The 27,673-nt window shown below is 39.1% G+C and overlaps 1 protein-coding gene across 4 annotated transcripts in view; it reads left to right on the top strand.

The window, feature by feature from the left end:
- The window catches only part of IKBIP (IKBKB interacting protein), a 29,237-nt gene extending 4,504 nt beyond the window's left edge, over positions 1 to 24,733 (top strand). The window contains exons 2-4 of one of the 4 annotated variants that reach the window (XM_030548494.1): positions 6,859 to 7,089; positions 9,885 to 10,002; positions 22,537 to 24,733. In XM_030548494.1, coding sequence (XP_030404354.1) covers positions 6,902 to 7,089; positions 9,885 to 10,002; positions 22,537 to 23,292 — 1,062 coding nt within the window. In that variant the 5' untranslated portion in view covers positions 6,859 to 6,901 and the 3' untranslated portion in view covers positions 23,293 to 24,733. Of the gene's footprint in view, positions 1 to 6,858; positions 7,090 to 9,884; positions 10,003 to 13,885; positions 15,197 to 22,536 lie in introns of those variants that run through there. The other 3 variants (XM_030548491.1, XM_030548493.1, XM_030548492.1) reach the window with 3 other exon arrangements.
- Positions 24,734 to 27,673: the final 2,940 nt, after the last annotated feature.

The raw sequence follows: 27,673 nt of genomic DNA on the forward strand, positions 1-27,673 counted from the left end.
ACCTGAAACACCTGACCAGAGAACCAATCAGGAAACCGGATTTTTTCAACTTTGGGTGGAGGGAAGTTTGTGTAAGAGGTCTTTTGTCTGTCTGCCTGTTTCCTCTGAGCTTTGGAGAAGTAGTTCTATTTTCTAGTCTTCTGTTTCTAAGTGTAAGGACAAAGAGATCAGATAGTAAGTTCTATGGTTTCTTTTCTTTGGTATTTGCATGAATATAAGTGCTGAAATGCTTTGATTTGTGTTCTTTTTGAATAAGGCTGTTTATTCAATATTCTTTTAAGCAATTGACCCTGTGTTGTATCATCTTAATACAGAGAGAACATTTGTATTTTTTCTTGCTTTTTTATATAAAGTTTTCTTTTAAGACCTGTTGGAGTTTTTCTTTACTTCAGGGAAATTAAGTCTGTACTCACCAGGGAATTGGTGGGAGGAAGAAATCAAGGGGAGAGCTGTGTGTTGGATTGCTAGCCTGATTTGGCATTTCCTCTGGGTGAAGAGGAAAGTGCTTTTGTTCCAGGATTGGGAACGGAGAGGGGGAATCACTCTGCGTAGTTTCACAGAGCTTGTGTCTGGGTATCTCTCCAGGAACATCTGGAGGGGGGAAGGGAAAAAGGATTATTTCCCTTTGTTGTGAGACTCAAGGGATTTGGGTCTTGGGTCCCCAGGGAAGGTTTTTCAGTGGGACCAGAGTGCCCCAAAACACTCTAATTTTTTGGGTGGTGGCAGCAGTACCAGGTCCAAGCTGGTAACTAAGCTTGGAGGTTTTCATGCTAACCCCCATATTTTGGACGCTAAGGTCCAGAATCTGGGAATAAGGTTATAACATGGTGTAGCAGCGGCGGGATATAGACAGAATCCAGAAGCCAGTAGGAATATTATATTTTTCTTTTCTCTGCTAAGGGCTTTTTAGCAGAGAGAAACAGTTTGGTTTTAAAAGGGAACCAGAGAGAATTTTTTTTTTCTGCTCTCTAGCAGTTTGTGGTTTGCATATTAAGCGAGAAGACTGTTAAGGGTCTTTTGTCATGCAATAGCCCTCCCATTAGGAGGCAAGTAGCAGCACTTATATGCATGCAAATTAAGTGGTTTTTCTGGTTTCCCTTAATTGAACATTAGCTAGAGAGAGAAAAGGAAAAAAGCACTGTTGCTAGGCAGACTTCAGGAGGCAACAGAGAGCCTGCAGTTCAGAAGATAAACACCGGAGGGCACCCCAACACAAGAAAACAGGAACCATGACTTCTAAGGCAAGGATTGACGCCGAAGAACAAATCAAAGACGCTGAACACAGGCGACAGATGGAGATGAAAGAAAAGGAAGAAAGCCTCAAACTGGCAGCCTTCCAAAGAGAACAGGCAGCCCAAGAGGCAGCACACAAAAGAAAACTAGAAGAAGAAGAGGTGGCCCACCGCCGAGAAATGGAAAAACAACAAAAAGAAATGGAAAAACAACAAAAAGAGAATGAAGAGAAGGAAAAACAGAGAAAACATGAACTGGAGTTGGCAAAAGCTGGGCTGCATGTGCCAGCCAACCCTAACAACCCGGCGCCAATTATTACTCCACAGCACAGGAAATTTCCCACCTACAAGGCAGGTGATGACACCGAGGCCTTCCTGGAAAATTTTGAAAGAGCCTGTCTTGGGTACAGCATCCCCGAAGACCAGTACATGGTAGAATTAAGGCCACACCTCAGTGGACCTTTAGCAGAGGTGGCAGCTGAAATGCCCAAGCCGCAAATGAATGACTATAAACTTTTTCAAACCAAGGCCAGATACCGGATGGGGATAACCCCAGATCATGCCCGTCGGCGCTTCAGAACCCAAAAGTGGAAACCAGAGGTGTCATTTCCCAAACACGCCTACTACATTGCAAAAAACTATGAGGCCTGGTTAACAGGAAACAACATTCAAACCTTGGAAGAAGTGAACCTCCTCATACAAATGGAGCAGTTCTTGGATGGTGTTCCTGAAGACATCACACGGTACATACAAGATAGAAATCCCAAAACTATCGCTGAGGCGGGGGAGATTGGAGCCAAATGGATGGAACTGGCAGAAAGCAAAAAAGCTACTGTCAAGGGGAACGATTACCCCAGGGGGCACACAGACCATAAACCCTACAACCGAGGACAGCCAAAGACCCTACATACCACCCAAGTAAAGCCACAGATACCCTACTCTTCAACCTCACCAGTCTCCAGTAACTCACCTCGGCCCAGTGACCCATCAGATGGAAGATGCTTTAAGTGTAATGAACTGGGACATATCAAGGCCAACTGTCCCAAGAACACCATGCGAGTGCAATTCATTACACCACCATCACCCCACAGATCCCCAGGCCCAGATGCCTCTCAAATACCCTTGGAGCGAAGGGAAAATTTGAGAGTGGGCGGAAAGAAGGTTACTGCGTGGAGAGACACGGGGGCACAAGTGTCAGCTATCCACCAATCCTTCGTTGACCCCAAATTCATCAACCCAAAGGCCAAAGTTACAATTTACCCCTTCATGTCACAAGCTGTAGACTTGCCTACAGCTCAACTGCCTGTCCAGTACAAAGGCTGGTCAGGAATGTGGACTTTTGCAGTCTATGACAATTATCCTATCCCCATGCTACTGGGGGAAGACTTGGCCAACCAGGTGAGGCGGGCCAAGAGAGTGGGAATGGTTACCCGTAGCCAAACCAGGCAAGCTTCCAGACCCATTCCTGTTCCTGAGCCGTCCACAGAGGCCCCGTCTGTGTTACCAGAGACCCAGACAGAGGTAGTGGACCCGGATTCCATGCCTACCACTGAAACAGCCACAGCATCTCCAGTCCCAGGCCCGGAACTGGAACAGCAACCAGCACCAGCAAGTGCAACCACATCTTCAAACTCAACGCCAGAGGGCGCCAGCGCGCCAAAACTGGCAGAAGCACACGACAGCCATACCCAAAAGGCTCAGCCAGAGCCTGAAATACCCTCAGGTGCACCAGCGGAGAGCGGTTCACCAGCAACGGAAACAACCCCATCACCTACATCGCTTCCAGAGGGACCAAGCCCAAGTCCACAGTCTGAGGAAGAACTGGTGACCCCAGCCTCAAGGGAACAGTTCCAGGCTGAGCAGGAAGCAGATGACAGCCTTCAGAAAGCGTGGGCGGCGGCACGGAGCACCCCACCGCCTCTCAGCTCTTCTAATCGATCCCGGTTTGTTATAGACCAAGGACTTTTATACAAGGAAATTCTTTCTGGTGGACACCGGGAGGAATGGCAGCCGCAAAAACAGTTGGTGGTTCCAACTAAGTACCGGGGGAAGCTCTTAAGCTTAGCCCATGATCATCCCAGTGGCCATGCTGGGGTGAACCGAACCAAGGACCGGTTGGGGAAGTCCTTCCACTGGGAGGGGATGGGCAAGGATGTTGCCAAGTATGTCCGGTCTTGTGAGGTATGCCAAAGAGTGGGTAAGCCTCAAGATCAGGTCAAGGCCCCTCTCCAGCCACTCCCCATAATTGAGGTCCCCTTTCAGCGAGTAGCTGTGGATATTCTGGGCCCTTTCCCAAAAAAGACGCCCAGAGGAAAGCAGTATATACTGACTTTAGTGGACTTTGCTACCCGATGGCCAGAAGCAGTAGCTCTGTGCAACACCAGGGCTAACACTGTGTGCCTGGCCCTAACAGACATCTTTGCCAGGGTAGGTTGGCCCTCCGACATCCTTACAGATTCAGGGTCTAATTTCCTGGCAGGGACCATGGAAAAACTGTGGGAAACTCATGGGGTGAATCACTTGGTTGCCACCCCGTACCACCATCAAACCAATGGCCTGGTGGAAAGGTTCAATGGAACTTTGGGGGCCATGATAAGAAAATTCATCAACGAATTCTCCAATAATTGGGACCTAGTGTTGCAGCAGTTGCTGTTTGCCTACAGGGCTGTACCACATCCCAGTTTAGGGTTTTCACCATTTGAACTTGTGTATGGTCACGAGGTTAAGGGGCCATTACAGTTGGTGAAGCAGCAATGGGAGGGGTTTACGCCTTCTCCAGGAACTAACATTCTGGACTTTGTAAGCAACCTACAAAGCACCCTCCGACACTCTTTAGCCCTTGCTAGAGAGAACCTAAAGGATGCTCAAGAAGAGCAAAAGGCCTGGTATGACAGACATGCCAGAGAACGTTCCTTCAAGGTAGGAGACCAGGTTATGGTCTTGAAGGCGCAACAGGCCCATAAGATGGAAGCATCATGGGAAGGGCCATTCACGGTCCAAGAGCGCCTGGGAGCTGTGAACTACCTCATAGCATTTCCCAATGCCTCACTAAAGCCTAAAGTGTACCATGTTAATTCTCTCAAGCCTTTCTATTCCAGAGACTTACAGGTTTGTCAGTTTACAGTCCAGGGAGATGATGCTGAGTGGCCTGACGGTGTCTACTACGACGGAAAAAAAGACGGTGGCGTGGAAGAGGTGAACCTCTCAACCACCCTGGAACGTCTGCAGCGGCAACAAATCAAGGAGCTGTGCACTAGCTTCGCCCCATTGTTCTCAGCCACCCCAGGATGGACTGAACGGGCATACCACTCCATTGATACAGGTAATGCTCACCCAATCAGAACCCCACCCTACCGGGTGTCTCCTCATGCCCAAGCTGCTATAGAACGGGAGATCCAGAACATGTTACAGATGGGTATAATCCGCCCATCTACCAGTGCATGGGCATCTCCAGTGGTTCTGGTACCCAAACCAGATGGGGAAATACGCTTTTGCGTGGACTACCGTAAGCTAAATGCTGTAACTCGTCCGGACAACTATCCGATGCCACGTACTGATGAGCTATTGGAAAAGTTGGGACGTGCCCAGTTCATCTCTACAATAGACTTAACCAAGGGGTACTGGCAAGTACCGCTAGATGAACCTGCCAAGGAGAGGTCAGCATTCGTCACCCATGCGGGGGTGTATGAATTCAATGTCCTTCCTTTCGGCCTTCGAAATGCACCCGCCACCTTCCAGAGGCTGGTAGATGGTCTACTAGCTGGACTGGGAGAATTCGCAGTTGCCTACCTCGATGATGTGGCCATTTTTTCAGACTCCTGGCCCGAACACCTACTACACCTGGAAAAGGTCTTTGAGCGCATCAGGCAGGCAGAACTAACTGTTAAGGCCAAAAAGTGTCAAATAGGCCAAAACAGAGTGACTTACCTGGGGCACCAGGTGGGTCGAGAAACCATAAACCCCCTACAGGCCAAGGTGGATGCTATCCAAAAGTGGCCTGTCCCAAGGTCAAAAAAACAGGTCCAATCCTTCTTAGGCTTGGCCGGATACTACAGGCGATTTGTACCACACTACAGCCAAATCGCTGCCCCATTGACCGACCTAACCAAAAAGACCCAGCCAAATGCCGTTAAGTGGACTAATGAGTGTCAAAAAGCCTTTACCCAGCTTAAGGCAACGCTCATGTCTGACCCTGTACTCAGGGCCCCGGATTTTAACAAACCATTCCTAGTAACCACAGATGCATCTGAGCGTGGTATAGGAGCAGTGCTCATGCAGGAAGCAACAGATCACAACTTCCATCCTGTCGTGTTTCTCAGCAAGAAACTGTCTGAGAGGGAAAGTCACTGGTCAGTCAGTGAAAAGGAATGCTATGCCATTGTGTACGCCCTGGAAAAGCTACGCCCATATGTTTGGGGACGGCGGTTCCAACTACAAACTGACCATGCTGCACTAAAGTGGCTTCATACTGCCAAGGGGAACAACAAGAAACTTCTTCGTTGGAGTTTAGCTCTCCAAGATTTTCATTTTGAAATTCAACACATCACAGGAGCTTCTAACAAAGTTGCTGATGCACTCTCCCGTGAAAGTTTCCCAGAATCCAGTAGTTAAAAAGTGTTCTTAAAATCTAAAGTCTGTTAGTTATATACTTAGTAGTATATGTAAAGGTGCATGTGTTGTATTAATCTGTTTATTTTCAAGTTCTAGAAGAAATTGCCGCCAGTGAGCTTCCCCACTGTCTGCAATTTGGGGGGCGTGTCATAAACAGATAGCTAAGGGTTAATGTCTCTTTCACCTGAAACACCTGACCAGAGAACCAATCAGGAAACCGGATTTTTTCAACTTTGGGTGGAGGGAAGTTTGTGTAAGAGGTCTTTTGTCTGTCTGCCTGTTTCCTCTGAGCTTTGGAGAAGTAGTTCTATTTTCTAGTCTTCTGTTTCTAAGTGTAAGGACAAAGAGATCAGATAGTAAGTTCTATGGTTTCTTTTCTTTGGTATTTGCATGAATATAAGTGCTGAAATGCTTTGATTTGTATTCTTTTTGAATAAGGCTGTTTATTCAATATTCTTTTAAGCAATTGACCCTGTGTTGTATCATCTTAATACAGAGAGAACATTTGTATTTTTTCTTTCTTTTTTATATAAAGTTTTCTTTTAAGACCTGTTGGAGTTTTTCTTTACTTCAGGGAAATTAAGTCTGTACTCACCAGGGAATTGGTGGGAGGAAGAAATCAAGGGGAGAGCTGTGTGTTGGATTGCTAGCCTGATTTGGCATTTCCTCTGGGTGAAGAGGAAAGTGCTTTTGTTCCAGGATTGGGAACGGAGAGGGGGAATCACTCTGCGTAGTTTCACAGAGCTTGTGTCTGGGTATCTCTCCAGGAGCATCTGGAGGGGGGAAGGGAAAAAGGATTATTTCCCTTTGTTGTGAGACTCAAGGGATTTGGGTCTTGGGTCCCCAGGGAAGGTTTTTCAGTGGGACCAGAGTGCCCCAAAACACTCTAATTTTTTGGGTGGTGGCAGCAGTACTAGGTCCAAGCTGGTAACTAAGCTTGGAGGTTTTCATGCTAACCCCCATATTTTGGACGCTAAGGTCCAGAATCTGGGAATAAGGTTATAACATTCTTCAGCTAGATCTCTGCTTGGTTTCTGTTTCCTAAAGACTTTCTTAAAATGTCTGACATGAAGCAAAGAAAGAAAGCTGTTCCTTCACAGAAGCATAATGAAGATCCACAAAAGCAGAGCGGTGATGGAACAATCTCAAGTCCCAGGAGCGGCAGCAGTAGTCAGAATTCCTTTTGGATAGACTCACAAACAGCCTTAAATCTACTTTCCCTTGTTGCTTGTCTACTGCTGACCTGGTAAGTGATCCTCTAAAGGTAACTGGATACAGTTCGTTTCACACTTTCAATTTTACTCTTTCTGGTTTCGTCCATGTCATATACAATGGAATCCGCTATATACGACATTAGTAGAATAGTGTCCAGTTCTGGTGATCACAGTTTAAAAAAGATAAAAATAAAAATTGCATAATTTTGGTTCTGCTGAAACTGTCCCACATCTGGGATAGGTATAGCTTATAATTTCTTGGTTTTTGCTCCAGACCTCAATCTCAACAGTCCATTATTACAAATGTTCTGGAGTTCTCACTTTAATTGCTGTACATTATTGTAACAAATAGTGCATTATAAAATCTATGTGAGAGAAAATATTCTTCTACATAAATTGATTCCAAAAAGAGGATACCTGGACAGCCTGCACTATCCCCATCTTGATTTGGGATTGATAAGCTTCCAGCAAATTAAGCTTCTTTTGCTGCCATGTTAGGGCCCTCTCTGTTGTTTCCTATTTCATCCTGGTTCAGCTATAGTGGTGCTGCTTGCCTACATGTCCCCATCTGCAATTTCATTGTATTAAGGCTGTAAAGTATTAACACAGTGTTACATACCCAAAATACAATCCCGACAAATAAATAGCTGTGTTACCCCCGCCCTGGGGTACCCCTGCCCTGTAACCTGGGGTGCTCTTTACGCTGCTTTGCTGCTGTAACCTCCAGTCTGGACTGCTCACAAACAGCCTCCAGCATGTAAATCACTACCAGCTATGCCTGTGTGAGAGTTCCAGCCAGCCACACCTTGGCTCTCACCAGCTTAGGGTATAGTACAGGGTGACCCCAATACACTCCCAGTCTTAGATTTCCCCCCAGAAATATATGCCCTGTACTGTGCAGCCCTCTCCTGGGCAATACAAGTATATTAAGTCTATTATTTCTTTAAGGTAAAAATACGATTTTTTTTTAATTTCAAATTGTTTGTCAGATATTTCAGTTTAAACACATTGGATTAGATAAAACAGTTAAACAAGTTCATTAACTACAAAGATAGAGATTTTAAGTGAATCCAAGTAATGAGGCATAAAAGTCAGAAATGGTTACAAGAAAAATAAAGAAAAAACACAACTCATGCCCAGCTTAATAAACTAGCTTAAATTCAAAGCAAAGTTTTTCTCACTACATGCCCTCAACAGTTTTAGTGGCCAAACTTTTTAGGCCAGGATACCTTCTTCTCTTTAATGGGCGCTTCCTTTGTCCCTTCTTGTGTTGTGAATCAATAGAAAGAGAGAGAGAGGAGGGAGTCCTTTTGTGGCATTTATTTCTCCTTTTTATAGTGTCAGTCCTCCTTCTGGAAAACATTTCCAGCTGAGATTCAGGAGACAGAGGCTTGGTCTTCACTACAGACTTGTCAGTATAACTACTTCGCTCAGGATTGCAACACAGTTTTACCAACCTAACCCCCAATGTAGACAGCACTATGCAGATGTGAGGGCTTCTCCTGTCAGCATAGCTAACACCTCTCAGGAAGATGGAGTTTCTATGCCGACAGGAGAAGCTCTCCCTTTGGCATAGGTTGCGTTTGCTCTAAGGCCTATATCAGCACAGCTGCATCATGCAGCATATGTAAGGATATTCCCTGCTGATTTTTCCACCTGTTTGAACTCCCTTTGTCTCCCTTCCTGCTTGATGACTCTGTTTACTGCAGACTCTGTTTAGGCAGAGCACATATTCTTTTGTTTGAGACTGACCTGTTCGCCAGCTTCTGCTGTGATTTGGAACGTGTCAATAACATTATACAGGAAAATAGTATAAACAATGCTGTTGCACATTTATTCAGGACTATATTGACCAGAAAATTATGAGTTTATGGATAATACCTCACAAAACCGTCTTTTTACTAAGATTATTACAACAATGTGTAGTGTGTGGACGTGGGTACATTCTGTCAAACCCATTTTATTACTATATGTTTAAGTTGTTGACTTCACAGAACTGGCAACCCTGAAACCTACCAAAAAAGATAATTTTAACTATTTTTTTTGTTGTTTAAGATAAATTTAATGCTTGAAAGAGGTGCTGGACTGAGAGCCTGGAGAATAAAGTCTATTTCTCCACAGAACTGGTACATCACAGGCAGCAACAATACAAACTTTCTCACAACCCAATAGCAATGGCTAAAAATAACACAAAATTAGGACTAGCTTGGCCCTTCCTAATTCAGAGCTCCCACATATGGTTTTGAGAAGTCTAAGAAGAAAGGCCCAATTATCTCATTTTGTTTAACTTGACTATCTAATCAGCTTAGGGTGACCAGATGTCCCGATTTTATAGGGACAGTCCTGATATTTGGGGCTTTTTTTATATATGGGCTCCTATTACCCCCACCCCCACCACCTGTCCTGATTTTTCACACTTGCTATCTGGTCATCCTACATCAGCTAAACCATTTAAAAAAGTAATTTTCTCTAAGGGTTTCCTTTCCCATAAAGGTACTTTTTTGTCCCACATATGTACATTAGGTCACAATGAAGCGGTTATGTAGGTTTGTGATAGCTAATTGAGTAGAACACACACTCTCTCTCACACACACTTTAAATGCAAATTATTATTTTTTGTCCATTTCCTTATTTTGGTAATCTATAACTCCAATATGAAGACGGACCAAACTTGTTAAAAAAGCCTTGTTCTTTTCTAATGCTCTGATCATGCAGGGAGCTGTGTGAAGATAGAACGCCTACACTCATGTGGTGCTCCTTACAGGATTGAGGCCTAAAACATTTAATGCATACCAATTATATTCACTAATTTTTTCATGATTTACAGGTTCCTATTTCAGCAGTCAGGCCAACTTGCTCACATGGAAAAAAAGTATCATTTATTACAGCTGGAAGCTGGAAAATGCCAGGATATGGAAAATAAAGTTAACTTAATTTCTGAAAAGGTAATAATTGGAATTTTAATTTGAGAACTTATATTGAACATTATTTAAAATGTATTAGTTCATATTTATTTAGTCAAAGTTAACAAATGTGCTTTGAGATTACGGACATTTTTAGATGACCAGAATTACAATTTTATATCTCTGAAATTAGACCATTTTTGAATGTTTATTTAGTCATTGACATGGGAGTCAATGGGACATCTGATTGGCCATCAGATCTGGCTTCTGTTCTGTTCTCAACTCTTAAGACTATGTTGCTCAATATCACTTATATAAGTAAAAGCATGCAGACAAGTGGATGCTTATACTGAGATACTAACATTGCTAAGGAAATTCAGACCTCATTGAAGTCAACTGTGTAACTCCCATCAATTTCAGTAAGGCCAGTATTTCATCCTGTGCGAAATAGCTACTTGAAAATGTTTCCCTTTACTTATATTTTTGTTTTTCATTGTTGATCTCTTCAGGACCTTCAATACTGTTTTCATTTATAATTTTATAGCTAGAAAGTGCTCAATTTTTTTAATTTTTTTATCTAGAATATGTATGACATCATTCACCAGATGATTATAATCTTAAAGTATGTCAAATTTGGGGCTTAAATTTGTCCATCCATTAACCATGCATATTAAGTAACTGTACCCTAATGTTTCTTTTCTAGAAACTTTAAGTCCTCCCTGAAATTCATATGGCTCAATTTAGAAGTTTAGTTCTCAATATAGTTCAGCTACATACACCTGTACCCCGATAGAATGCTGTCCTCGGGAGCCAAAAAATCTTACCGTGTTATAGGTGAAACCGCATTATATTGAACTTGCTTTGATCTGCTGGAGCGCTGCTTTACCACTTTATATCCAAATTTGTGTTATATCAGGTCATGTTATATTGGGGTAGAGGTGTTTTGTTTTAAAGAAATTTGGCAGAAATTCTTGTATGGTAAATTGGTCTTGTTCCCACTTCAGGCTGTCTTCTATACTACTAATTTAAAATCTTAAAACTGCTTGTCAAGGCTGATTCCCCACTCTAGCACTTCGAGTGCAGAAGGTGGGGGTCTGCAAGGATTTTAAAATTTAATACTGGCCACTCCAGGCTTGTATTAAACTCCCAAGGTTACAGCTTCTCTCTGACCTTGGATGGGTAGATGCTGCCATCATCCAAGTGCAAAAAACCCCTTTGAAACCAGAAATGTGCACTTGGGAATTCCTTCCTCTGGGGTATCCTCAAAGCTGTTTCACAAACACCCTTCCGCCCCTCCCCCCACCACTTCCCACCCCCTGGGAAAGAGCTGAGGAAGAAAACAAAGAAAATTAGTTGTTGCCCCAACTAATTTAAACAGCATATGCACAAACCTCTTAGGACACCAAAACTCCAATCCTATTCTTAAAAAAAGGTAAATTTTATTGAAAATACATCTGAAACTTAGGCTTTTGCTAGATTTAAAGAACCCACCTACAAAAATTAATAATCAAGAATAACCTTCTTGAGGTCCAGCTTAAAGGTTGCAAGCAAAACAAAAACATTTGGGGTTAGCACAGAGGAATCCACAAGCCAGTACGAGATAGAAATAAATCTAATTGCATCTTCCAAGACATTCCCTAATTTACATACATATCTGGGGTTTCAGATAAGCAATCTCTAGGTATGCTCTGATGGTTTTTCATACCTGGCTTTCAGCTTCTCACAGCATAGCTGCTCACTGTTCCCCTTTCCTGGAGAAGCACAACACACAGACAGAGGGAAGTTTTTTCCCAATTTTTTAAAGATTTAGCCCTCCCATTGGCGCTTTTAGTCAGGTGCCCACTCCTTTCCTTTTATCTGTGGGCTAGTTAACCCTTTACGGGTAAAGCAAGTAGAGAACAACCACCAAGAGGGATTCCATAGCCAACTGGCTGGCTGGGGGTCCACAAAAGGGAGCTATCCCCACTCTCTTTTGTCACACTGCTGATATGCAGCATTGTGTTCTTTTCCTTTCATAATGTTGTGTCATCTGTTGGAAGAGTTAGTTTTACGCCAAGATCATTCTCTGTATGGTAGAGATGATGATGAAAGCATAGCAAACCAAGTGCCTATAGTGCCATTTTAGCATTGATCTTAAAATATTGTCAGTGACATAGGATGCAGTTTGAATCTATGTACACTTCAGTCTAGAGAGCTGACTGCAAACTTGGAATTTCCTCGTGTGTGCAGGTTGGATAAAAATCAATGATTTTTTAAAAATGGGTTTTTTTATTTAAATTGGATTTTTCTATTTAAATTATAGGAAGTTTTTCTTTTTAAAAAAGTAACCTGTTTAAAATTAAATCTGAATTTAATATGAAATACGTTAAGGCCTAACCTTATTGTAATATTTTATAACATTTAAGTAAAAAATGAATATGCTAAATCCATGAGCCTCTATCAAAAACTTGGGAGTTAAAAACTGCTTTTCTGTGTAAAGAAAAAGTCAGGGGAAAAACATCTAACTTTTGAGGTCACGTTTTATAAATATAACAGGTAAGGGCTTGTTTTGTGTAATAAAAATAAAATGTATATGCTGTTGTGTTCAGTTAAATTCCAGTTACCATCCTAAGGCAGCTTGAAAGAAATCTTGTGCAAAAATTTCTTTATGTAGGTAAATAAGCAACATCATTCACCATTTTCTAAGACACTAAAAATTTAGAATTAATAAGAATCTGAAAATACTTAGCTACATAATTGCTTAAATATATATGCTTATAGTGTACCTCCTTGGTAGCAAAAAGATGTATCAAATCTAGTGTAATAGGCTCTATTTAGTTGTAAATAGATATTAAAGGTTATATCAACCAATCAGAATGCTTCTTTCTTTAGAAAATAAAGGAAGTACAAATGGAAAAGTTGATTAGAATAAATTATTTAAATTGAAGCCTTCCACTTGGTGATTTAAATAGCTGATTTAAATGAGTCCACCTTGCTAGTGCAGAATTTGGGCAGTATAATATTTTTACAAAAGAAAGTCCTATTGAGGAAATTGAAACAAAGGTTAGCTATCCAAGGATAATTGCATGTATTATACAGAAAAACATGAATAAATTTTCCCCTTCCCTGAAACTGTGTTGTAAAGATTATTTCAGTTGTTTCTAAACTGAAATATTCGTATGCTCCCTTTAGAGCTTCATTTGTGCTCCTCAGTTAATCAAAGAGTGTTACAAAACTCTCCTGTGCTCCCTGAGTGAAATTGTGGAACCCATTGAAGTCAGTGGCAAAACTCCCATTGACTTCACTGGGTGTAGGATTTCACCGTGTCTTCTGCCTCAGTTTAGTGTATTATTTTCTTAGTGCTCTTATCTCCTGCTAGCTCACACAGTGAAGAACCACTAATATGTAACCCAGTGTCCGATTCCCTTTATGGTAGTGCATTGTGGAGACACTAGACTGCTGATGCTTTATTGCTTGGTCTTTTAGTAATACTCTTAATTGTGTGATTTAATTCTAGGTCACAATATTTGATTTGTATTTTGAAAGTATTTGTTCTAAGTTTGTTGCTTCATATTTTTACAGCAATAAGTTATGGCAGTTCATTTTTTATAAATAGAAACTGAGGTCCAGATGACTTGAATGTAATAACTCTGGTGCTGCGTAACAAATTGACTAGAGTTACTAATTCCTAAGTAACAATACATGTGTGAAAACTGCCATAGAAATTCTCTTTATAGCTTTCACATGCCAGAATAGATTGGAACAATAATATTTTAAACATAAATTATTAGAGAAAATAGGAAGATTGAAAATGTGTATCAAATCAGGTGGGATTTCTCCAAGAGACTGACTGAGCCTTATGTATATATTATACTCCCAGTTGTATAAGTGCTCTTCCAGTCTAATATTAAGTAGATATGGACATTGTTTTGTGTTACAAATGCAGCTTGAGTCTTCCGAAAGTATCCTGCAGGAAGCTACCTCATCCATCTCTATGATGACCCAGTTTGAGCAGGAAGTGTCCACTCTCCATAACATCATACAGGACATTCAAAACAGTGAGCAGACATTCTCTGAAAAGATGCAAAGCATTAATGACACATTCCAAAATGTTATGGACTCCTGGAAAAGAAGCCTGGATGAAATGAATGCAAACACTAGTAGCTTAAAATCTGAAGCAAAGTTCATACATACTGAAGTTACGGCCCATATAAATACTGCTGATCAAAATATGAAGTCTCTTTCAGAAAGGTTAAAAGATTTAGAAGACAGTACAATAAGAAATATTAAAACATTAAAAAGACAGGAAGAAGATGAACTTTCTAGAGTTGAACAGCAGCTGGAGTTGGATACAAAGACAGTTGAAAAATTAGAAGAAGAGCAGAATACTTTGTTAGCCAGAGACCTAGATTTGAGTCAGAAGCTTACAGACTATGAACCAAAAGTTGAGGAATGCAAGACCCACTTGCCAACAATTGAAAATGCCGTTCAGTCTATTCTTAAAGTATCAAGTGAGCTGATAGGTATAGAGAAAAAAATGGAAGATTTGACAATACAGGTGTTTACTATCGAAGATGAGATGCTGAAAACAGTGTCAAATATAATGGAAATGCAAACGGTTCTTGAAAGCATGCAGTATGACAACAGCATATTAAAATTGCAAAATGAAATAATTGTTTTAAAAGAAAAAGTTTTTGACATTACATTATCTTCAAATACAAGAGAAATACTACCTTTAGAATACAATCTAGAAAATGAACAAAGTCAGGGTGATGATCAATGAATTCAGACTCATTTTAATACATGTATATTACTTGACAGTATGGGCAATATAGCTCAGTTATGTTAATGGGTTTATAAACAAACAATAACCAAAAACAACTAGTCCAACAAACGTTAAATAGCATGTGTCTTGTCATTGATTTTTATTGACATTGGATCAGACCTTACATGCCTAAACTATCCTAGAGGGAAAAAAAAGCAAATGTCATGGGGTAGGGGGAACAGACAGACTATTTTTCATGTATTTTATGATTATCTTGAATGCCCATTGTTTTTTTATTAAAATGAAATTTGAACCAAAGTATTTAGATGAAAGAACATTTTGGATGTTAAATCAGAATTTTAAGCACAGTATTCTGTATTTAAATTTTATATTCATTCATTTTTTCTAATTATAGCTTTTTGCAAAGTTATATTTCATGCTTATGTATTAGCTACACTATAAGATATGAAAAATTAAAAACCTGTTTCTGAGCAGGTTCTGTGAATTGTAGTCTGATTCTGACATACCATATTGACCATGAAAACCAACAGTTTCATAAATTTGGTTCCATTCAGTAAAATTAGATCACAATTACACCTCTTTTGTGGGGACAAAATTCTGTTCTTGGTAAATGTAATGGAATTATTCCAGATTTACATTGATGTATTGAGAGTAGAGAATTTGACCAGAAGTCCATCAATACTATTCCATACAGGAGATCCTAGTAGTCTACACACACGTGCCCCAAAAAGAGCTGTAACTGTGATCTAATTTTACTTAGAAGAAAACTTGTGGATTATTCCAGTATCAGTTTAAATTCAGAAAGCGCTATCTTTATTAGGACCCTTAGATTTTGGGTCTACATCTAAAGATATTATTGTTTTCTCTACTGCCAACAATTTTAATAATTATTGGGGCTGTCAATTTAATCGCAGTTAACTCATGCAATTAACTCAAAAAAATTAATCACAATTTAAAAAATTAATTGTGATTAATCTCAGTTTTAATCGCACTGTTAAACAATAAAATACCAGTTGAAATGTATTAAATATTTTGGATGTTTTCCTACATTTTTAAACATATTGATTTCAATTACAACACAATAAACAAAGTTGACAGTGCTTAATTTATATTATTTTTATTAGAAATATTTGCACTGAAAAATGGCAAACAAAAGAAATAGTATTTTTCAATTCACTTCATACAAGTACCATAGTACAATCTCTTTATCTTGCAACTTACAAATGCAGATTTTTTTGGTTATATAACTGCACTCAGAAATAAAACAATGTAAAATCTTAGCGTCTACAGGTCCACTTAGTCCTATTTCTTGTTCAGCCAATCACTAAGACAAACAAGTTTGTTTACATTTATGAGAGATAATGCTGCCCGCTTCTTGTTCACAATGTCACCTGAAAGTGAGAACCGGCATTCACATGGCACTTTTATAGCCGGCATTGCAAGGTATTTACAAGGCAGTTATGCTAAACATTCGTATGCCCCCCTCATGCTTCAGCCACCATTCCAGAAGACATGCTTCCATGCTGATGATGCTCGTTTGAACAAAAAAATGTTTTAATTAAGTTTCTGACTGAACTCCTTGGGGGAAAATTGTGTGTCTCCTACTCTGTTTTACCCACATTCTGCCACATATTTCATGTTATAGCAGTCTCGGATGATGACCCAACACATGCTGTTCATTTTAAGAACACTTTCACTGCACATTTGACAAAACGCAAAGAAGGTACCAATGTGAGATTTCTAAAGATCGCTACATCACTTGGCCCAAGCTTTAAGAATCTGAAGTGCCTTCCAAAATCTGAGATGAACATGGTGTGGCGTTTGCTTTCAGAAGTCTTAAAAGAGTAACACTCTATGCGGAAACTACAGAACACAAACCACCAAAAAAGAAAATCAACCTTTCTGACTCAGATGGTGAAAATGAACATGCATCAGACCACACTGCTTTAGATGGTTATCGAGCAGAACCTGTTATCAGCATGGACGCATGTCCTCTGGAATGGTGGTTGAAGCATGAAGGGATATATGAATCTTTAGTGCATCCTGCACATAAATACCTTGCAGTGCTGGCTACAATGGTGCCATGCGAATGCCTGTTCTCACTTTCAGGTGCTATTATAAACAAGTGGGCAGCATTATCTCCTGCAAATGTAAACAAACTTGTTTGTCTTAGCGATTGGATGAACAAGAAGTAGGACTGAGTGGATTTGTAGGCTCTAAGGTTTTACATTGTTTTATTTTTGAATGCAGTAATTTTTTGTGCATCATTCTACCTTTGTAAGATCAACTTTCATGATAAAGAGATTGCACTACAGTACTTGTATTAGATGAATTGAAAAATGTTTTTTACAGTGCAAATATTTGTTATCATAAATATAAATTGAGCACTGTACACTTTATATTCTGTATTGTAATTGAAATCAATATCTTTGAAAATGTAGAAAATATCCAAAACTATTTAAATAAAGGATATTCTATTAACAGTGTGATTAATTGTGTGATTAATCACAATACATTTTTTAATTTAATCTCAATTTTTTAATCACTTGGCAGCCCTAATATTCATGCCTCAGTGGAAGGGTGTGTTTGTGAGAGCGAGAGAGAGAGAGAGATACACACTTTACTTCCATTGAAGCATAGATAGTATAATTATTCACAATATAGAAAACCCTAATACAGTTAGGTGCTGACCCAAAATCCAAGGGTCCTTGCAAGGACAGCTCTTTGAGTTTAAACTGACAGCAGAATAGGAGAACTTCTGGATTACTGGTAATAAATTATGTACATTTAACACAATTTCTATATGCTGAACGAGATTCCCCTCTGAACTACATAATTACAAGCCCCCTTAAACTCAGTAGTATTCCACCAGTATAAATGAGAAAATGTGGTCCCCTCTTGTGGTGACAGGTGAGCTTTGAAAATGCCAGATTGCAATGCAGAATACCATACCACTTTTACTAAAATATCCCCTCCTCTCCATTGAGATTTTATATTTGTTAATGAATTATACAAAAGTTGGTCTTTAAATTTCTCTCTCTCCTTTCCTTGGCAACAAGCAAGTGGCCTCCTCACTCCACACTTTACTGTTGACATTCTTAATATCATTGTGACAAATTGAGATACCCTTATTCACACTGAATGGCACCATTCTGCATGAACACTGTCACTGAAGTCTGTAGGACTAGTTGCAGAGTTAAGATGCTTCTCAACCTGAGTACAACATTATTGTTAGTAGCCTTCCATCATTTCAGTTTTTGTGAGTTTACTAACATCATTTCCTTGTCAGGTTTAACACATCTTCCCCCAGAATCTCCTTTTCCCATTTATACCTGCCCAATTCTCTGAAACAGACTATTTTTGTCACTCATTTTTCCTACCTTTTATTACTTAAATTTATTGCTGAACTATAGGGATCCAACTTTTCATGAAAAACAAAAATTAAAAAGTTAATTCCAAGACATTTATATTTCCTTAATTAATTTAAAAAGAAATTAGCTTGTGCCATCTATTAACCCCTTTTCATGGCAGTATTGCCAGGTTTTAGTCCTTGTGTAAGGCACTTGTACTTGGTGCTAATCACACACAGGATCTAACTTCCATTTAAAAATAAATCATTCTTTTTGAATGGCACACTGGTAGGCCTAAAGAAATTATGTGACTTCCAATATAAACTGTTGTATTCCAAAGTCAAAACACAACTAATATATAATCTCAGCTATCAGGAGGCAAGACTGTTCAAACTTCTCGCAATCAAGAGCTGCACTGGCAGCTTACTGGAGCCAGAGAGATTTGCCTAAGTTACATGAACATTGTAGCCGCCATTTTATTTTAAATGCAGAAATGTAACCTTCACAGATCTATTTAGATCAAACTGGAGCACTACACCCTGGGATTTGTTGTATGCAAAGGCCTCTCTTCTTATATTGAAGTTGAGGGCAGCTACAGGCTGAATTTTAAAACTCAAAGGTATGTCTACAGTGCAATTAAACACCCGCAGCTGGCCCATGCTAGCTGACTCAGGCTCACAGCGTTCAGGCTAAGAGGGTGTTTAATTGTGGTGTAGATGTTTGGGCTTGGGCTGGAGCCCAGGTTCTAGGACCCCACTATGGGGTAGGTCCCACACCTCAGGCACCAGCCTTAGCCCAAACTGCACTTAAACACTGCCTTAGCCTGAGCCCCACAAGCCTGTTCCAACTGGCACAGGCCCACTGCAGGTTTTTAATTGTAGCGTAGACATACCCAAAGTGTTCACACACTGGGTCTACAAACCACATTTTGACTACTTCAGATTTAAGACTCAGGATATCCAAAATGATAAGTGGCCTTGTGAGCTGCATATGCCCATAGAAGTTTTAGGATTAACTATGCATGAAACTGTTCTGGTCTCAATTTTCACATATGTATTTATTTTACATAGCAGTCTATAAAAATAATCTCTAATAAAGAGTTAATGCTGCACATATATGGTATATTAAACCTATTTGTCCCCTTAATAGAAAAAAAATGTAATATACCTTGATGGTCACTTTTGTATCTATTTACTTTTCTACTCAATAAAGGTGTGTTCTCAAAGTTTCTCTGCCTCAGCTGGCACAAAGTCTACTTGGCTATGTAGATTGCTCTTCTCCTCTTTAACATTTTATGGGAAAGAATTTTTGCAATTAAACACAAGTTTGTATACTTTTCATACGTTTGATTTTTTCAACTTAGATTTTTCTCTTTCATATAATTATTTTTCATTAACAACGGTAAGAACTGAAATCTCATTTTCAGCATCTTTATACTGTAGGTTTGGATCAACCTAAATTCCATTGCAGGCTAGAATACGCAGTTGAACAGAAAGTAGTGGGCACTGGGTGTTACAGAGTTCTTAGTCTAGTAAACCAATGGACTTGCCTGAAAATCTAAAGTTTGGGAATCACAGGCTAGACCAAATGATCCTATGTTCACAGGGGATGACTAAGGATCTTGACGAGAGATGAAATTCTGCTTGCACTGAATCAATAGGAGTTTTGCCATTGACTTCCATGAGGCCAGGATTTCACACTAGGCCTTTTCAGTCTGCTAAGTATGAATTTGTGAAAATGAGATGGTAATTACAGCCAGAGAAACTAGACTTTTGTCCCAGGATAAAAAGTACATTAAATAGTTTATTAGGGATGAAGTGGGGTAATACTCACTGGCATGGATTCACTAAAAATTAACCACGTCCTGTACATTTGACCAATTTAATAGAAAGAACAATAAAGAGGGTAGTTCAGTCTGTAAATTTCAGTTTGGGGGGTTATCACACAAGCAGCTGTTGAACAAGATACTAAATGTGGATATAGTTAGAAATAAAGTTAAAAACAATGTCAGCATTAGTGCTAAAAAAGTCAGCTGAATCAAGAATGGCTGGCAGACAGCTGTCAGAATTATACATGGGGCCCATATCCACTAGAAATCACAATAATTAGATAAAAATTACAGTATCAAATTTATTTTAACTTTTAATTCAATAAAAACCTATTTGAATGTTTTCCTGTGCAATCCAAGTTGCAGGATTTCCAGCTTGCAACAGAATTCAGCTCCTGTGTGCCTCAAATGTAATCATCATTATAATTCATATAACCCGAACAGTGTGCTTTTACAGACAAGTAATAGACAAGAATTTACAGACAAGGGAAAGATAGCTTTAATTTTCAATGTCAGCTCCACAAGGGTGTAATAGCAAGTGATGCAAGTTTGAAAACAAAATACTCATTTGTAGCTGTAATGGGATGTCAGGGCCCTACCTGAAGTATGCTCTTAAGGTCAATTGCTATAGATGTTTACTGTTGTCTTCTAATCAATGTTACTCCTCTAGATTGTAAACTCTTTAGAACAGACACCTTCATTCTTTGTCACAATTAATAAATTTTACATTGCTGTATAGACAGTGTTGTGCCATCAACAACTTTCTGTTCCTTCTACAATCTACATAATGTGTGCTACAAAATACTAATGCACAAATACTTTAAAATATATGCACACAAATATCTTGGGCCCCAATCATCCTTTTGTACAACTATCAGTGTTAAGGGGGACACTAATACCAATACTCTATTGAGCCCATAAATAGGAGTCTGACATACATAGTATCTTGTCCATTTTTACATTTTTGAAAGAGATGGCCAATAGAAAAATTGGCATATAGTAAATCACCTTGATAAAGATTCACTATAAATAAAAATGTCTGCTAACTCTAAGCGCGTCCTGTTTCAGTTGCATAATAGATAGCCATTTTCTACTGTTACACTGTAACGTTAGGGGAATATATTTTGTTACCTTTTTAAAAGACAGATCCCATTTTGATGTGGGCAAAAGGTAACAAAAGATGGTCTTGACTTATAAACTGTTACATTGATTTAAAAATTGATGACAAAGAACAAGCACAGAACTGAACATAAGGATTTGTGTAAAATTAGTTTGTTTAGGCTGAAAGGTAGTGACAAAATGACCTTCACATATTCATATGAAATCATAAATTGGCAAAACAGAACCTCATATCTTCAGAGTCCTTGACATCTTCAAATTTTGGGATCTCAGCAAATGAACATCACCTTTGTCTATGACTTTGGGAGTGGGGGATGTATGGTATACCCAGGCTGCAAACAGACCAGTCAAGATACTATAGACACCAGACTGATCATTTCCTAAGAAATTTCTGCTCCTACACTCCCTTGTGTGTTACATGCTATCAATTCTGTTCTCTCTCATCTTCCTTTTGCCTTCTTTCTAATTGTTTCTAAACTTTGCCACTTTTGGAATTAATTTATGATTTCACCATCATAAGCAGCATGACATGCTCTGATAGCAACCAGCCGTTTTTCAGCATGAAGAAAAACCAGTGGGAGGAGACCAGAAAATGCCAACTGGATTTCCTCTTGGACTGGAGAACTAAATCATAGTCTACAGACTAAAATATACCTGTTTATAATCAACATGTCTGCATAGTGTATCCTGCCTCACCCACAAATAAAGTGGTATATGGCAGAAGATTTTCCTCTCATCTCATCTTTTGCATGTTTGTCTGAAGAGCAGGAATAGATCTTTTAAAAAAATCTGTTAAGACAAAACCCAAGAGTGGATTGAATCTTCTCTCATTAAGCTAACTTTGAATATGAGCAGGAAGCTGTTTAAACTATGTTTTCCCTCTGAAGGATTTTGCTGAATATAGTTTAAAAATTTGCCCCAAATGAATAATCACTTAATTTTTCAATTTGAAGTCTTTATATTTTCTGTTTTGTTTCTTTTTGTTATGTGAATGTAATAAATGCTCACAAGAATTTTTTATGCTGTGTTTGCTCTAGTAAAAACAGGATAGAGTCCCTTTACAGAAAATTCATGGATCACAATTATTTTAAGTGGATGTCTTTCTAAAAGATATGCTATAGCTCAAACAGAAGTTATGGGCTTAATGCAGAAATTACTAGGTGAAGTTCTGTGACCCATGCTATGCCAGAGGTTAGAGCAGAAAATCATACTGGACCCTTCCAGCCTTAAAAAATTATGAATCTATGTTATAACAGTAAAAGGAGAATTCTAGTAATACATATGAGCCTGTTGCCTATACTTATGTTGAAAAATGGAGTTAATCAGTGGAAGTCTGGGACACATGCATTGTGGCAGAAATACTGTTCTCTAAAGACCAAGGATCCATCACTGTTGATTAAGATTTCAGAACAGAAAGATATTTAAGTGAAACTTAACTGCAGTTTTGACATGAACTTATTAGTTAAAATCTTGTGCTTATCTTGTGAAATACTTTTATTTGTATCTCCCTCTAGTGTGAAAAGACTCAAGACTTAATGGAACAACTGGAAGCTGTTCAAATAATTTCTCATGTTAAACATCTACAAGAGGATCTCCATGGCATGAAAACATGGTCTAAGAGCATAATCCAAAAAAAAGAACTAATGCAGGAGAACTTAACAACTCTTTTTCATGCAGTTTTAAAAGTTGAGCAGAGTACAGCTTCTATAGCAAAAGATGTATCTCTAAAGATTGCAACAGTAAAAACTGACATAAGACGTATTTCAGGTCTAGTGTCAGATGTGACCTCACTGACTGATTCTCTGCAAGCACTAGAAGATAAAGTAGATAAAGCTGAAAAGAAGACAGTACAAAGTATAGGTGATCTACTTACAAGTAGCATTGACCGTACTGCAAAGCTACGAAGTTCTGCCTCTGATAACGCAAAAAGAATTGAACAGCTTAGAATCACATTGTCTGACCTGAGAGGTGATTTCAACAAACATTCAGATAGGCTTTTAAATCTGGAAAGTACCAGAGCAAAAGTTCTGAAGACAGTTACATTTGCAAACGATTTAAAACCCAAGGTGTACAACTTAAAGAAGGATTTTGCCCGTTTGGAACCAATGATAAATGAGCTAACATTAAGAATAGGAAGGTTGGTTGATGATATATTACAAAGAGAGAAAGAAATTGTTTTCTTGAATGAAAAACTGTCCAATTTAACTACAGTTCAGACTGAGATCAAGGATATGAAAGATGAAATAACCAAGATTTTAGATATAAATTAATTACTTCCTGAAACTATAGATGGCCTAAAATGCAGTAGCATTTGAAGAGCGATAACCTAATCAAGCTTAGTACTAAGACACTGAAAGAGAGGTGTAATTTAAAGGCTTCTTTTCAAAGCATACTGAAACAAATTTAGAGGTCAAGCCTCCTTCTTTTGAAGTGATGAAAGTCCCATTTACATCAGAGGGACCCAGAACAGGTTCTTCTTAGCGAAGCAGGGTTTTTTTCATAACTAAAGTAGAATATTTTTACATAATTTTAAAAATGTAAACGATTTAACTGATATTTTTGTTCTTACCTACAAGTTTGCTTTCTTGTCTCAGATAGGCCTACAGATTGACAAGTGGGTCTTCAACCTTCCCTACTGCTTTGAAGTCAGGGATAGAATTGTGGATTCCAGATTCAGGCTTAAACACAAGTTCACAAAACTGTAGCTTCATTTGATTTTCCCAAAATGTCTGGGGTTTCATTTTTATTTTAAATCGATCAGTGTGTTATGGATATAGAAAGGAGTAATGGCCAGAAATAAATTAGTGTTATCTCTGAAAAGGGAAGATGGTTAGACATTTTCCATGTTAAATGCACAATATTATTTTTAGCAAACTAAATGGAATCCTTTATTCAGGACTGTAGTCACAACGGAGTAGAGCTCTAGGATTTCTTTCTACAGCAGAGCAGAACTCTGTGTAGGGACAGTGTCGTGAAAGAGGTACTAACCCTAGCAGAGGGCCCTCATTCCAATGTCTTTGGGCTCCCTGTCTGAGAGGCCTCTGCTCTTCATTTGTCCCCTACATGCACTATCACTTGATCTGTAAAAGTGCTAGACTGAAGACCAAATTTAGCACAGGAGACATTGTCTAGGCTCAGAAACATCAAAACATCCCCCATCCGATGTGATATTGCTCTGGTAAGAGAAGCATTTATAGAGCCATTGAGATTTGAGAAGGGCAGGTAAGAGTAAGAGATGGAAGAGGTGTACTAAAGGCAAGAGAATGTGAATAGATGTACCAGAGGCGAGGAAATAAAAAGCCATGGTATAAGAACAGCAATGTTTATGAAGGAAATAGATTGAGAGAGGTAAGGTACAGCACTTGAGAAAATCCTTGTAAGACCAAATCACAGCCAGAAGTCTTAGGGAATGCTAAGGCCCCCAGAACTTGATTGTTTAGCAGTTAGTAAGTGCTAGTTGACTTTTTTTGAAGTTACTATATATGGATCCATTGAAAATTCCAGTCATTCTCCCCCTATATTTTCATCCTCTTTCCATTGTCTCTGTCTTTTTTATTCCATGTCCCTTCCCATATGGTTGCTCCATCTAGCTTTTTCCTCTTTCACTGGTACCTCTCCACTACTCTGCTTCCCTTATCTTTCCTTCAAATAATACTCTAAATAAGTTGGTTATTTTTCCTAAAGTCATACAATAAATTATTTTGAAATGAAGGTTTTCATTCTTTGACCCACTCCAATCAAAAAAGTCATTGCTAGAACAAACACACACGATCAAAACACAAAAAACATCCTTGAAACAACAGGTAAAAATATAAAATATCTGGGTTTGTTTGACTTTGGGGAGTTCCCATCTGTTGATTTCTTGTGCAGCAGTTAGGTTCTCTTCTCTATAAAACCAATCATATATGTAGAAATCACCACCCATTGAAAGCCACTACTCTTGCCTCTGGAGGGCACCAAAGTCTTAAAGGAATTTTAAGATTTTTTTAAATTTTGTTTAAAGGCAATCACACAAGAGGAGTCATACCAAAAGAAAAAGGTCCTTGCTCCCAACAGGAAATTAAAATTGAGTATCTGTTATCCACATTAGCTGGAGAAAGTTATGTTTGTGAAGATCAAGTAAATGCCTCAGAAGTGAGGTGGCAGCAGCTAGTGTATAGTGAAACTTGTGTTAAAAGACTTTCTGAAAGAAAAACAAGTTGCTTAGTAGAAGTGATCTTTAACTAAAGGTTGATCAAAATATTAGATGCTCTGATAATTTTGTCAGGTGGTTACTCAAAGCAAAGGACTGCTTCTTAGACTCTGCCATATATGCATGTTCTATTATATTTTATCAAACTTTTTCATGTATATAGTCTCATGGCAGTCAGTAGTATTAGGACATATTCCAAAGGCTATGATCTCTTCCTCAGACTTATTTCATCATTTGTATTCTAGTAGTACCTCCAATATGCTAGGCACTGTACACACCCCAAAAGTGCAGCCCATACCCAAAAGACCTTACAACCTAAGCTATAAAGTGAGTGCAAAATTAATACACTGGGGACTTTTCTAAGCTGGCTCAGGTGGGTGATGAGGATTTCAACGCCAGACTTTCAGAGGTCACATGAGATCTATCAACAGTGTAGAGATACTATTCAATTCTAGATCAAATGTATTTACACAATCCCTTATCTTGTAACATACGTACAGTTCTCAGTGTGAAAGTGGGAAATTGTATGATCATGATGAAAAATTAGAAGTTCATTTGGGTCTGGGTTGAAGGAATATTGACAAGTCAGCTGACCTCTGAGACGCTTATCTAACATTTTGGTATTTGCTCATTGCAGATGGTAAGTGGAAAATAAAGAGGCTCAGGCAGATCCAGGGGGGACGGCATAGGCAACTATCTGGGCAGAAGAGAAAGCTCTCTGCAAGGGGTCAACAGTAGGACTATTATGAGTTGAACCAGGCATAGTCATATAAATAAGAAGAAAACAAAGAAGTGGGATCACTAAACACTGAGGATGGAGTGGGGGTTAAGGATAATCTAGGCATGACTCAATATCTAAACAAATACTTTGCCTCAGTCTTTAATGAGGCTAATGAGCTTACGGATAATGGTAGGATGACAAATAGGATACGGAAGTAGATATTACCACATCCACGGTAGAAGCCAAACGCGAACAGCTTAATGGGATGAAATCAGGGGGCCCAGATAATCTTCATCCAAGAATATTAAAGCAACTGGCACATGAAATTGCAAGTCCATTACCAAGAATTTTTAATGCATCTGTAAACTCAGGGGTTGTACTGTATGACTAGAGAATTGATAACATAGTTCCTATCTTTAAGAAAGGGACAAAACGTGATCCGGGCAACTACGGGCCTGTCAGTTTGACATCTGTAGTATGCAAGGTCTTGGAAAAAAAATTGAAGGAAAAAGTAGTCAAGGACATTGAGGTCAATAGTAATTGGGACAAAATACAACATGGTTTTACAAAAGGTAGACCATGCCAAACCAACCCAATCTCCTTCGAGAAGGTAACATTTTTTAGACAAAGGAAATACAGTGGCTCTAATTTACCTTGATTTTAGTAATGCATTTGATACAGTTCCACATGGGGAATTAGCTAAATTGGAAAAGATGGGGATCAATATGAAAATTTAAAGGTGGATAAGGAACTGGTTAAAGGGGAGACTACAACGGGTCATACTAAAGGTGAATTGTTAAGCTGAAGGGAGGTTACTAGTGGAGTTCCTGAAGGATCAGTTTTGGGACCAGTCTTATTTCATCTTTTTATTACTGACCTTGGAACAAAAAGTGGGAATGTGCTAATAAAGTTTGCAGATGACACAAAGCCGGGAGGTATTGCCAATACAAAGGACCAGGATACCATACAGGAAGATCTGGATGACCTTGTAAACTGGAGTAATAGTAATAGAATGAAATTTAATAGTGAAAAGTGCAAGGTCATGCATTTTGGGATTAATAACAAGAAGAACTATTGTTATAAGCCAGGGAGGCATCAGTTGGAAGTAACAGAGGAGAAGGACCTCAGAGTATTGGTTGATCACAAGATGACTATGAGCTGCCAATGTGATAAGCTAATGCGGTCTTGGGATGCATGAGGCGAGGTACTTCCAGTATAAGGAGGTGTTAGTACCGTTATAGAAGGTACTAGTGAGATCTCATCTGGAATACTGTGTGCAGTTCTGGTCTCCCATGTTTAAGAAGGATGAATTCAAACTGGAACAGGTTCAGAGGTGGTCTACTAGGATGATCCGAGGAATGGAAAACCTGTCATATGAAAGGAGACTCAAAGAGTTTGGCTTGTTTAGCCTAACCAAAAGATGGCTGAGGGGGAGATATGATTGCTCTCTATAAATATATCAGAGGAATAAATACTAGGAAGGGAGAGGAATTATTTAAGCTCAGTACCAAGGTAGACACAAGAACAAATGGATATAAACTGGCTATCAGGAAGTTTAGACTTGAAATTAGATGAAGGTTTCTAACCATCAGAGGAGTGAAGTTTTGGAACAGCCTTCCAAGGGGAGTAGTGGGGGCAAAAGACATATCTGGCTTCAAGACTAAGCTTGATAAGCTATTGGAGGGGATAGTATAATGGGATAGCCTATTTCTGGCAATTAATTAGTCTGACTACTAGT

This window comes from Gopherus evgoodei, chromosome 1 (assembly GCF_007399415.2).
Source record: "Gopherus evgoodei ecotype Sinaloan lineage chromosome 1, rGopEvg1_v1.p, whole genome shotgun sequence".
NCBI classification, from domain to species: domain Eukaryota; kingdom Metazoa; phylum Chordata; order Testudines; family Testudinidae; genus Gopherus; species Gopherus evgoodei.